The 14,064-nt window shown below is 37.7% G+C and overlaps 1 protein-coding gene across 1 annotated transcript; it reads left to right on the top strand.

Annotated features, from left to right (window-relative positions):
* Positions 1–11,591: 11,591 nt before the first annotated feature.
* LOC142173545 (uncharacterized) lies at positions 11,592–14,064 on the top strand. Its single transcript, XM_075239158.1, has 5 exons — positions 11,592–11,790; positions 11,857–12,164; positions 12,517–12,570; positions 12,917–13,013; positions 13,688–14,064. Exons 1-5 carry the CDS (start codon positions 11,592–11,594, stop codon positions 14,062–14,064), a joined length of 1,035 nt encoding a protein of 344 aa, XP_075095259.1.

Genomic DNA, 14,064 nt, shown 5'->3' with positions numbered 1-14,064 from the left:
GAACTCTTCGAGGCCAGTCCGCACATCACCAAGCCATTAGAACTGAACTTCCCCAACTCAAATAAGTCATGCAAGCCATCAAACCTAAAAGTATTGCCACAGAATGCTAGTGAAGCATTACCACACAAAAAGACCAGTTACCTTTGTTGCTATGCTGACCCAACACCACCAAGCTGACCCATTTCTTCTAATCCTCCTCGACTTGTCTTTAGGTTAACACTTTCCCTTATCAGTACACGATGATCCTAAGTCAAAGCTCGCTGCGGAAGATCCTAGTACGAACCACGTCGCCCGAAAACCCATAAACCACTATATTTCCTCCAGAGCACCCAACAATGCTGCAACCGAGATACCCACTCTGAAGAGACCTTCTGTGAATCTGAAGATTATTTTCTAACCTTTCTGATACTGGAATACAGATTTAGCAATGATACAGATATACTGCAACTTCCAGTACCATCCCATGAAAATCTCATATCTTAGTCATGAACAATTCCAGGGAGATATCGACTTAGTTTCTTACTTTAGAGAATTCGGAAATACTTGATAAACTATAAATCTGTGTCTTCTCATCTCTCAAGTGTTTCTGTGAGCGAGGTAAATTTCTCTACTCTTATGGGATCGGTCTATTCACCTCAGTAGTGAAATAAATTACTCTTATGCGATCGGGTCGTTCACCTCGGCATGATGGTAACAATACTCTTATGAGATCGGGTCGTTCGCCTCGGCAGGTTGGTAATAATATTCTTATGGGATCGGGCCATTCGCCTTGGCAGTACTGAGTACCACTATTCCTATGGTATCAGGTTGTTCACCTCGACGACTTCATGCTCAATAATTGGAACTGGATTTGGTTTGCTAACTAATGAGTTAGTGCCTTCAAGGCCGATTATGACATATTTAGGGGTTTGATATACACTCTTGTATGGAATTACTATAGTTACTTTTATTTGCTTTTTTGCTATTGTCGTACACTCACCATGTCTACTTTATGTATTTTCATTATTATTTGACCTCTAGTAAGTGTCAAGTCGACCCCTCGTCACGACTTCTCCTAGGTTAGATCAAATACTTACTGGGTATGCATTATTTTCCGTACTCACGCTACACTTCTGTACTAATGTGCAGGTACTGGTATAGGTACTACTAGTGGTCACACGGGCACGTAGCTGATCTTCTATGGAGACTTAGTGGTGAGCTTCTTGCCTTGCTACGATCCGCAACACCGGAGTCTCCTTCTACCTTGACTATTATTTCTATCTATTACCTTTCAGACAGTAGTTGTATTAGTTTTGTATATTTTCTAGATTACTCATGCACTTGTGGTACCGGGTTTTGGGGAATTTTAGCATTTATGTAGTGTTGTGCTTATCTTTTCTATTACTATAGTGGATGTACTTATCACACTGGTATTTTGTTGAGAAAAGAGTTTGTACGGTTGCATGAGATCTTACTTATTTTGTTCTTTTAACAGAAAAACTTTTGTTTTCTATTAAAAAGGGGTAATTGAATTGTAGCTTCACTTGTGGTCTTGCCTAACGGCGGCGTTAGGTGCCATCGCGACTTACTATTGGTTTTGGGTCGTGGCATACTCATTGATACCGTGTCACGCTCCAATATTAGGAAGCGCGACCGACGCTCAACCGAGTGAACCCGGCCGAGCAAGCCTGTTGGATTTTCTTCTACCCAAACTCATCCATGAATAAAGAGGAGATGTATTCCATAAATCAAACTTTCAAAATATTTCATTAGCAACTCCCATTTCATTTCCATTAGCAACTTCTTTCATAATTTTCCAAAATATTACGAGTTTATATGATTAATGAAAAACATGATTTCCAAATACCAACATTTTTAATTCAATTCCCCACATTAAATACCACCCACAACTTGTCTGCGGAGCCTTTAAGTACAACAGAAGAGAAATATGGAAATGCCGATAACAAGGCCACAGCTATACCTCAACCACAAAGTACATGAGAAGCAAAAGATACATGACCCCGAAATGAAGTGGGGCTCACCAAGTCAGCTGAAGAGAGTGTACCGCTATCACTGACTAATACTACCTGCTGTAGAACTACCTGCATCCATTAAAGATACAGCACCCCCGGCAAAAGGGACGTTAGTACCGTCGAATAGCACTAGTATATATAGCTAAAAGTCCTCTTTCAACATAGAATGCCCATATAAGAAAAGGCAACACATAGAAATAGCAAGTCACAATCAACAATATCCAAATGTCCAATTAAAACATAATAATTTTCAAAATATGAACTTCATATACAATTTTTTTGGTTGGGAGATCATTAGTACCGATATACCACTGTTCACGATATCACTATTCACAATACCAATGTTTACAATACCAGTGTTCACAATACCGATGTTCACAATACCAGTGTTCACAGTACCAATGTTCACAATACCAATGCCATCGTACTTTTAGCACGGAGTCCGATCACGACCCGACCAATGTTCACAATACCAATGCCATCGTACTTTTAGCACGGAGTCCGATCATGACCCGACTGGTTAGGCTATCTCATTTAAGCCATCAACCACAATTACTATCATTACCAATACCACCGTAATTTTAGCACGGAGTCTGATCACGACCCGATCGGCTAGGCTATCTCCTTAGAGAATCAACCACAATTACTATCAATACCAATACCACCGGAATGTTAGCACGGAGTCCGATCACGACCCGATCGGCTAGGCTATCTCCTTAGAGAATCAATCACAATTAATATCAATACCACCATAATTTTAGCACGAAGTCCGATCACGACCCGATCGGCTAGGCTATCTCCTTATAGAATCAACCACAATTACTATCAATACCAAATACCACCGTAATTTTAGCACGGAGTCCGATCACGACCCGATCGGTTAGGGTGTCTTATTTGAAGACATCAGTCAAAATCTCAATTTCAATTAAGAGGAATAATTTTATCACATCAATCTCATCCCAAATAAAGGGAATAATCACAATCTACCCCTACACCGGTACGTGTAGTTTCAGGTGTGGGTCTTATGACCCACACTTCCTCGGTTTTGCTAATGATGCTCCCAAAAATATATTTTTTTATTTGATTTGCATACAAAGGTAACATAAATACAATTGTGCTCACCTAAACATCTTTCACATTGTATAAATTCTCATTAGTATTTCCAGTCACTCACAACAACAATACTTCATTGGCTCATTAGACAATTCACAAGATTCTTTATTCCTCGCACGATGGCCGTATTTTATATTCCATACTTTCACCTCTTTCAATTTCAAAGATCACCATCAAATATCAACATATAGAATATTCCAGAAATCATATACTTCATATCCATTTCAAATGGGAACTTCGAACACAAATGGTTTCTTCCCAAAGAATGAGGCATACCAACCAACAATAGAAACACACATGAAAAATCATAAACAATCAATACACCATTTATTCTTGCAATATTTTCCCCCAGAAATGACAACGTACAATTTCAACACATGTGTATATAGAACTCGAATCACACTGGATATATTTATAAAGCAAAGCATTAGTTAAAAGAGCCACTTATGGGCATGAATTTCGTACAAAAGCTTTTAGGCAATTCTATTTTCGAAATCATTTTTAAACAGTTGAGTTGAGGCTCATTTCATAATCCTTATCACACTCTCTCATTTCATTGGCACCAGTAGCCACAATTATAACTTAAATTCTTGGCACGTTGGCCACACTCTATATTCCCAATTCACTTATTTCATCTTCAAGCATCTTTATAGATTATCAACCACAAGACATTTTTAGTCAAGACTTTAGGCACACATATGAGCAATTAAGAGGCTTAAGAACATTGAGATTTTTTCACACAATTTGGCATCATAACCTTCATTTGGAACACGACTCAAAGACATAGCATTTTAATATACAAACTATACTTTGAAACTTATGGAAACATTGTGGAATTCGATTCTAAGAGAGAAAGTTTAGCCAGCATACCTTGATGGAGCTCTTTAGTGATATTAAAACCACCAACTACTCTTACAACTTCAATCTACTTCAACACAATTCAATTGGACCAATATTAGCAAATATTTCCAGGTTTTTGGTCATTTTGGCATTTTATCAAACACCTAGAGTGTATAGTATTCAACTACCTCTAGTAATGGTATTTCTTCATCCAACAATACCTCCGTACGACCAACAAGAGATACTACAACATCGTTTGTCCACTAACTACCTTTTTAGCACCAGTATAATCATCAATGAACTCACATCTACCAAATTTTACTAATTAACTCATTACAATATCTCTATCACACCCAATAATATAGTTTAAGTATTTATGGCTTCCAATCACCATCTCATAAGTGCTATTACTTATTCCTTGCTTATTTATTCACTAACAATCCATGCATGTAGGTTTAAGGGTGAAAGATTACCTCTTGTAGACCAAATCTTGAAAGTCAACTTTTGGGGTGTTCTTGAGATTTTGAAGAAATCCTATGGAATCCAATACAAAACCTTGTTGTAACTAGTGATTGAGAAGTGAAATCATCCTAAAAACACACTTAAAAACTCACCTTACGTGTGTATTGGAAGCCTTGGCCGGATGGGTGGTGGAGAGAAAGCCCTAGTCTTGAAGAAATGAATTAGCCCCTCTCTCTACCCATCTTTGGGGTTATTTAATGGGCCCCTACTTGTGCGGTTGCGCACCTGGGCAAGTGACCGCGGATCTGGCCGCGCACCTGAGGCAGAAACTCTCAAATATGCTCGGTCACGCATCTGGGCAAGCATATGATACAGGTCCAGTAAAATGGCCATAACATTCTGTATACAAATCCAAATGATAAATGGTTTGAGGCGTTGGAAACTAGACTCAAAGAGATTTAATTTGATAGGTTAGAAACTATATAACTCTTCATATCTTGAGAGTTATGCTCGTTTGAAGTTAGGTCTTGTGCGAACTCACTTGAAACTTTATCCCATCATATAATTTTCAACTTGACTTAGCCTTAGGGCTCTTCTTAGACCATAAACCATTCTTAATGCACATCATATATATATTATCATGATCAATTGATATCATTCAAATTATCAGTCTTTTTCATACCCGATTTAATGTAATTAGCACCTGCCAATTTTCTTAATGGTCTTAAAACACTTCGAAATTTTCCGGGGTGTTACATTCTCCCCCACTAAAGAACATTCGTCCTCGAATGTTTTACAAGTCATTATTAGTCATAGTATTATTCTCGTTTCACCTTAACCATCATCTTTAATCATTCTTGACTTAATATAGATCTTAGATATTCTTCCAACATTTCAACTTCCTTAAGGCCCCAAAATTTGGCTAACTCCCAAATTTTTCAGAAATTTCGGCAGAGTGTCCTCTGCAATTGGGCCTAATCACTTGCCAGATAATCACCAAAACTAGTCCTAACAATATATATATGAACCAACGACGCAACATAACATTAAAACAATGCCAATCGAGGCCTCACGAACAGTATACTACCAAAAAGGAACACCTTTAACATCATCTATACAAGTTAAACATAATTCATAGAAGGTAACTCTTAGCATTTTCGTAGAACACAACTTTATAAATACATTACTATTCAAACAAATGAGGGTACTTCTTCTTCATTTCTTCCTCGGCTTCCCAAGTAGCCTCTTCAACCTACTGGTTTCGCCATAACACTGTCACGGAGGCAATTTCTTTATTTATCAACTTTTAGACTTGCCGATCAATATTAGAAACTGGAATCTCTTCATAAGTCAATTTCTCATTAAGCTCAATAGTCTCAACCGGAACAATGAGTGTCGGGTCTCCAACTACTTTCTTCAACATAGACATATGAAACACCGAATACATGGAGGACAATAATAGGGAAATATCCTACTCGTAGTTTGGCCTATTTCCTTCAAGATTTCATAAGGCCTAATGTGAATACACATACTTTACCTTCCATAACAATTCACCTAATATATTCATAGAGAAAATCTTGAGAATAACCCGTTCACTTTCTTCAACTCTAAATCCCTACGCCGAACACCCAAAGTAAACCTTTGGCGACCTCCAACAATTACTCTAAGATGTGCTACCATGAATATGACTATAAAATTTCCTATCTAATATATTTGATCACGGGATGATGCTTCTTCTTTGACATGTTTGAACCTTCAACCCCCATAGGTTACTATAAATAGGAACAACGAGGTCCGTGATTGGGCTGGAAATTTTCAAGAATCCATCAATGTGCTAAGCAGGGCATTTCAGGAGGTTATATCCTAAGAGACATGAAGGTTACTACCAATAGCGCGGGCATGGTTAATCATTATGATGACATAATTGATTTGACAAATGAGGCATAGAGTTGCCTAGTATGCATTGATAATATGGGGACCATGTTCATGATTTAGAGATTTAAAAGAAATGAGTCATGAAAAGGACACAACAATTATTTCATTCCATATGTGCCGCCTTGTTCGGCAATAATAGGCCTCAAAGAGAAATAGCCAAGTACGTGATACCAGTCACCTTTTGGAATGTAAAAAAAATTAGTTCAACTCGAAATGAGAATATTTTGGCACCCCGAATATGATATGGGTTTCAAAATGCATGAAATTGCATTATGGTCTTAACATTAACTGACACAAGGAATCTCTGTCACAAGCCCATGGGGATGAAAAAGAAGTTGAACACTTGTGAGATTATTATCATTCTTACAACTTAACCTTTGCCAATAGTTGGTCCTATATGAGAGGACTGGAGATACGACGACTTATATTTCAAATCAATATATTCATAATATGTGCTCTTATGTTACTAAACAGTGAAAAGCATTCGTGATACTATTCCTAAAGGAGTAAAGTGAATGTTCCAACCATAGGAGCCACATACCGGAGAGAAAAATAGTGGCTCAAGAAGGATCTCAACACTAGGCCGCTATACATTGGATTTGATACCACATAGGTAAATTTTATGATTGTGCTTGCATAAGAACAAGTGAGCAGATGTTATCTATTTGAATCAAAAGGTTCTGTAAGAAATTCATCAAGTATAGTCTCTTGTTGGGAATTTAGGAAAGCAAGTGGGAAGTATTAATCCTAGAGTTATAACTCAATTCAAGGACATAATTATATAGCTCAATTCCACAAGAGATTATAAATAAGAGAATTTGTGATAGAGTGGATTCACGAATAATGCATCTCGTACAAAGAGTAGGTACATGCAACATTTTGTGATTCAATGTTTTGGTTAAAACCATATTTATGTAGGCCCTTTCAATATGGATGTACATATATAACAAGAAAAATAATGTGGTGTTCATAATGATGTACTAAGGAGTGACTTACTTGATGACTTTAGATTGACAGGGCAATACCTTAATTGAAGCCCCTCTACTCCACATCAAAAACATACATTAGTACCATAGTGACATACCCCCGAATGACATCTCATACACTTCACACAATGAGGATGGGGTCCGCTAAACTGACTCACGCCACTTACCTGATATTTACCCTTTTCGCATACATCATAAGCATTCCCCTTAGTCTTCCTCCAAGCCTTCATGGCGGGAGTAACAATCGCAGCAACAGCTCGTTGTATGGACTTTTGGAATTGCCCAAATCTACCATCCCTAACACGCTTCTGAGCATACTCACAACATGATGCAAAAATATTTTTGCCCGCATATCCGGCAGACCTAGATGGGCGTATCCAACCTAAGGGAATTTGTTCTTCTTGTACCCCCTTTTTACACAACCATAACATGTTTCAAGAATCATCTAACATAAACCCGAGTGGCTAAACCTGAGTGGCTCTTCTTTCATATCAAATATTCCGGCTTATTGATGCCAATAATCCTCTTTCATTTCTTAGGTGCTCTCACCACATAATCTGGTGGCATGGTAACATTAAACACTTTAACTAGTAATTGGTTCACTCAGCTGAGCACCGATCGCGCTCCCCGAGCAAGCCTGTTAGATTTTCTTCTACCCAAACTCATCCATGAATAAAGAGGAGATGTACTCCATTAATCAAACTTTCAAAAGATTTCATTAGCAACTCCCATTTCATTTCCATTAGCAAATTCATTCATAATTTTCCAAAATATTACGAGTTTATAGGATTAATGAAAAACATGATTTCCAAATACCAACATTTTTAATTCAATTCCCCACATTAAATACCACCCACAACTTGTCTGCGGAGCCTCTAAGTACAACAGAATAGAAATATGGAAATACCGGAAATAAAGCCCCAACTATACCTTAACCACAAAGTACATGAGAAACAAAAGATACATGACCCCGAAATAAAGTGGGGCTCACCAAGTCAGCTGAAGAGAGTGAATCGCTATCACTGACAAATACCGCATGTTGTATAACCACCTGCATCCATTAAAGATGCAGCGCCCCCGGCAAAAGGGACGTTAGTACCGTCGAATAGCACTAGTATGTATAGCTAAAAGTCCTCTTTCAAAATAGAATTCCCATATAAGAAAAGGCAACACATAGAAACAGCAAGTCACAATCAACAATATCCAAATGTCCAGTTAAAACATAATAATTTTCAAAATATGAACTTCATATACAATTGTTTTGGTTGGGAGATCATTAGCACCGATATACCACTGTTCACAATATCACTATTCACAATACCAATGTTCACAATACCAGTGTTCACAATACCGATGTTCACAATACCAGTGTTCACAATACCAATGTGCACAATACCAATGCCATCATACTTTTAGCACGGAGTCCGATCACGACCCGACTGGTTAGGCTATCTCATTAGAGACATCAATCACAATTTCTATCATTACCAATACCACCGTAATTTTAGCACGGAGTCCGATCACGACCTGATCGGCTAGGCTATCTCCTTAGAGAATCAACCACAATTACTATCAATACCAATACCACCAGAATGTTAGCACGGAGTCCGATCACGACCCGATCGGCTAGGCTATCTCCTTAGAGAATCAATCACAATTAATATCAATACCAATACCACCATAATTTTAGCACGGAGTCCGATCACGACCCGATCGGCTAGGATATCTCCTTATAGAATCAACCACAATTACTATTAATACCAATACCACCGTAATTTTAGCACGGAGTTCGATCACGACCCGATCGGCTAGGCTGTCTTATTTGAAGACATCAACCAAAATCTCAATTTCAATTAAGAGGAATAATTTTATCACATCAATCTCATCCCAAATAAGGGGAATAATCACAATTCACCCCTACACCGACATGTGTAGTTTCAGGTGTGGGCCTTATAACCCACCCTTCCTCGGTTTTGCTAATGATGCTCCCAAAAATATTTTTTTTGATTTGATTTGAACACAAAGGTAACATAAATACAATTGTACTGACCTCAACATCTTTCACATTATATAAATTCTCATTAGTATTTCCAATCACTCACAACAACAATACTTCATTGGCTCATTTGGCGATTCACAAGATTCTTTATTCATGGCACGATGGCCGTATTTTATATTCCACACTTTTACCTCTTTCAATTTCAAAGATCACCATCAAATATCAACATATAGAATATTCCAGAAATCATATACTTCATATCCATTTGAAATGGAAACTTCAAACACAAATAGTTTCTTCCCAAAGAATGAGGCATACCAACCAACAATAGAAACACACATGAAAAATCATAAACAATCAATACACCATTTATTCTTGCAATACTTTTTCCCAGAAATGACAACGTACAATTTTAACACATGAGTATATAGAACTCGAATTACACTGGATATATTTATAAAGCAAAGCATTAGTTAAAACAACCACTTATGGGCATGAATTTCGTACAAAAGCTTTTAGGCAATTCTATTTTCGAAATCATTTTTAAACAGTTGAGTCGAGGCTCATTTCATAATCTTTATCACACTCTCTCATTTCATTGGCACCAGTAGCCACAATTATAACTTAAATTCTTGGCAAGTTGGCCACACTCTATATCCCCAATTCACTTATTTCATCTTCAAGCATCTTTATAGATTATCAACCACAAGACATTTTCAGTCAAGACTTTAGGCACACATATGAGCAATTAAGAGGCTTAAGAACATTGAGATTTTCTCACACAATTTGGCATCATAACCTTCATTTGGAATACGACTCAAAGACATAGCATTTTAATACGCAAACCATACTTTAAAACTTACGGAAACATTATGGAATTCGATTCTAAGAGAGAAAGTTTAGCCAGCATACCTTGATGGAGCTCTTTAGTGATATTTAAACCACCAACTACTCTTACAACTTCAATCTACATCAACATAATTCAATTGGACCAATATTAGTAAATATTTCCAGGTTTTGGTCATTTTGGCATTTTATCAAACATCTAGAGTGCATAACATTCAACTACCTCTATTAATGGTATTTCTTCATCCAACAATACCTCCTTACCACCAACAAGAGATACTACAACATCCTTTGTCCACTAACTACCTTCTTAGCACTATTATAATCATCAATGAACTCACATCTACCAAATTTTATAAATTAACTCATTACAAAATCTCTATCACACTCAAGAATATAGTTTAAGTATTTATGGCTTCCAATCACCATCTCATAAGTGCTAGTACTTATTCCTTAATCATTTATTCATTAACAATCCATGCATGTAGGTTTAAGGGTGAAAGATTACCTCTTGTTAACCAAATATTGAAAGTCAACTTTTAGGGTGTTCTTGAGATTTTGAAGAAATCCTATGGAATTCAATACAAAACCTTGTTGTAACTAGTGATTGAGAAGTGAAATCATCCTAAAACACATTTAAAAACTCACCTTAGGTGTGTATTGGAAGCCTTGGCCGGATGGGTGGTGGAGAGAAAGCCCTAGTCTTGAAGAAATGACTTAGCCCCTCTCTCTACCCGTCCTTGGGGTTATTTAATAGGATCCCACGTGCGCGTCCGCGCACCTGGGCAAGTGACCGCGGATCTGGCCGCGCACCTGAGGCAGAAACTCTCAAATATGCTCGGTCGCGCATCTGGGCGCGCATATGATACAGGTCCAGTAAAATGGCAATAACTTTATGTATACAAATCCAAATGATGAACGGTTTGATGCGTTGGAAACTAGACTCAAATAGCTTTAATTTGATTGATTATACACTATATAACTCTTCAAATCTTGAGAGTTATGCTTATTTTAAGTTAGGTCTTGTGCGAACTCACTTATAACTTTATCCCATCATATAATTTTTAACTTGACTTAGCCTTAGGGCTCTTCTTAGATCATAAACCATTCTTAATGTACCTCATACATATATTATCATGATAAAAAGATATTATTCAAATTATCAGTCTTGTTCATACCCGAATTAATATAATTAGCACCCACCAATCTTCTTAGTGGTCTTAAAATACTTCAAAAGTTTTCGGGGTGTTACATACCGGTAGTACACATAACTTCTTGGATCTCAACACTACCAAGAAGTTAGATTGTGTTCTGATTGCCATAGCTCTTTCTACAGTATCAATAGCTAATGGTAACAAAGATTAGAGTCATTATGTTTGTAAGAACCTGGTGTGGAAAATGCAAGGAGTGTCTTTTGATTCTGACATGCTTGTGCTACCTATTGGGGGATGCAATATGGTCCTTGGTATTCAATGGCTGGTCCCCTTGGGTGATATCCTATGGAACTTCAGGAAGGTTAAAATGGAGTTTACTATCATGGGTAAGAAGGTTTCTCTAAGGGGTATTCAACCTCCTGCTGCTAAGCTCATCCAGTCAGGTAGGATGGACATGCTTCTTGCTAAACCGGCTGAATTATGCATGATCTCAGTATGAGTTCTGATAGAAGAATCTCAGAGGGGAGCTGCTAGCTTGTTTTCATTAGAAGCTCAAGCTCAAGACCATGAGAAAACTGCAGAATTGCACTCAGTCCTGCTGAAGTACAATGATATATATGAAGAGCCCAAGGAACTACCACCTTCAAGAGAACATGAGCACAAGATTGTTCTAAAAGAAGGAACTGCCTCAATCAACAAAAGGCCTTACAAATATCCAGCTATTCAGAAGGATGAAATTGAGAAAATGATAGATGAGATGTTGAACTCCGGAGTACTCAGGCACAGTACCAGTCCCTACTCTTCCCCTATTGTACTGGTAAAGAAGAAAGATGGAACATAGAGGATGTGTGTGGATTATAGGGAGTTGAATAGTTGCATAGTGAAGGATAAGTTTCCAATCCTATTATTGAAGAATTATTTGATGAATTACATGGGGCCAAATACTTTTCAAAGCTAGATCTAGGGTCGGGATACCATCAAATTAGGATGTTTGAGTCTGACATTCCTAAAACAACATTTAGGACTCACCATGTTCATTATAAGCTCATGGTAATGCCCTTTGGACTAACTAGTTCTCCCTCCACATTTCAGAGTCTAATGAATCAGATATTTCATGATCATCTCAGGAAATCCATTTTGGTTTTCTTTGATGACATTCTTATTTATAGTTTCAGTTGGTCAGATCATTTGATCCATTTGGAAGAAGCTTTCCAGATTTTAAGGTCACATGTGCTATTTGTCAAAAAAAGCAAATGTACCTTCGAGGCCACACATATAGACTATTCCGGTCATGTTATAACTGAGAAGGGAGTAGTTATGGACCAACATAAAGTATCAATTGTGTTGAGTTCGCCTCAGCCAACCACCTTGAAGGGACTTAGAGGTTTTTTTAGTCTTACTGGCTATTACAGAAGGTTCATCAAGAATTATGGTTTGATCGCAAGACCACTACATGACCTACAGAAAAAGGGAAACTTTGTTTAGAACTCTTTGGCTACTAAAGCTTTTGAGCCATGGAAATGAGCTATTACCTCAGCTCATATTCTAAACTTGCCTAACTTCTTTAAGGAGTTTGTGGTGGAGATTGATGCTTTAGGTGAGGGCATTGGTGCAGTCTTGGCTCAAGACAACAGACTAATAGCTTTCTTTAGTAAGGGATTGTCAGGTAAAAATAAAGTACTGTCAGTTTCTGAAAGAGAACTTTTGTCTTTGGTGACTACATTCCAGAAATGAAGTCCTTATCTTTTGGGTAGACACTTTATGATTAAGACTGACCATCACAATCTTAAGTATCTACTGGAGAAAAAGATTACTACACCTAGCAAGCTATTAGGTTATGACTATACCATTTCCTATAAGAAAGGGAAGGGAAATATTGTAGCAGATGCCCTTTCAAGAAAGGAGGAAGCCATACAGCTATTTAGTATTTTTGGAATTTCATCAGATTTGTTGGAATCTGTCAAGCTCAGATGGAATCAAGATCCACATTTGCAAAATCTAATACAAAATATTTAGTCTACCTCAGCTCCTAAACCTTATTACTCATTCACAGGTGGTGAATTGAGCAGGAAGGGAAAGATGATGGTAGGGGTTGACCCTGCTCTAAGGAAGTAATTACTGACATTCTATCATGACAGTTTTATAGGAGGTCACTTTTGAATCACTGCTACATACAAGAGGATAAAACGTGATTTTTACTGGAAGAGAAGATGAAACAAGATGTTTACAAACATATAAGAGAGTGACACTTGCCAAAGGTGCAAGGGAGAGAATGTAGCATATCCTGGCTATTCCAGCCTTTGCCCATTCCATAAAGAGTTTGGCAAGATATTTCTATAGATTTCATAGAAGGTTTACTTAAAGCATCTGGCAAGGAGGTCATCTTTGTGGTTGTTGATAGGTTGAGCAAGGCTGCTCACATCATGGCACTCAAGCATCCCTATACAGCTCTAGAGGTAGCTCAGTCTTTTATGGATGGGGTGTTTAGGCTGCATGACATGCCTAAAACTATAGTCTCAGACATGAATAAGGTGTCCACAAGCAAGTTTTGGCAGGAATTGTTTAAGTTGCAGAAAGTTTCACTCTTAACTTATTCTGCCTATCATCCTCAAATAGATGGGCAGACTGAAGTTGCCAACATATATTTGGAGTGCTATTTGAGGTGTATGACTTTCGAGAAACCCAAGGAGTGGCCACTCTGGTTACCCCTAGCGTAA

This window comes from Nicotiana tabacum, chromosome 19 (assembly GCF_000715075.1).
Source record: "Nicotiana tabacum cultivar K326 chromosome 19, ASM71507v2, whole genome shotgun sequence".
Taxonomy (NCBI): domain Eukaryota; kingdom Viridiplantae; phylum Streptophyta; class Magnoliopsida; order Solanales; family Solanaceae; genus Nicotiana; species Nicotiana tabacum.
This window is presented reverse-complemented; position numbering and strand designations above follow the sequence as displayed.

Coding starts and splice junctions, on each gene's coding strand:
- LOC142173545 (XM_075239158.1), top strand. CDS start 11,592: ATGCAAGGAGTGTCTTTTGATTCTGACATGCTTGTGCTACCTATTGGG. Junction 12,571..12,916: donor GAAGCTTTCCAGATTTTAAG/GTCACATGTGCT, acceptor AACTTCTTTAAG/GAGTTTGTGGTGGAGATTGA. Junction 13,014..13,687: donor CTTTAGTAAGGGATTGTCAG/GTAAAAATAAAG, acceptor ATATTTCTATAG/ATTTCATAGAAGGTTTACTT.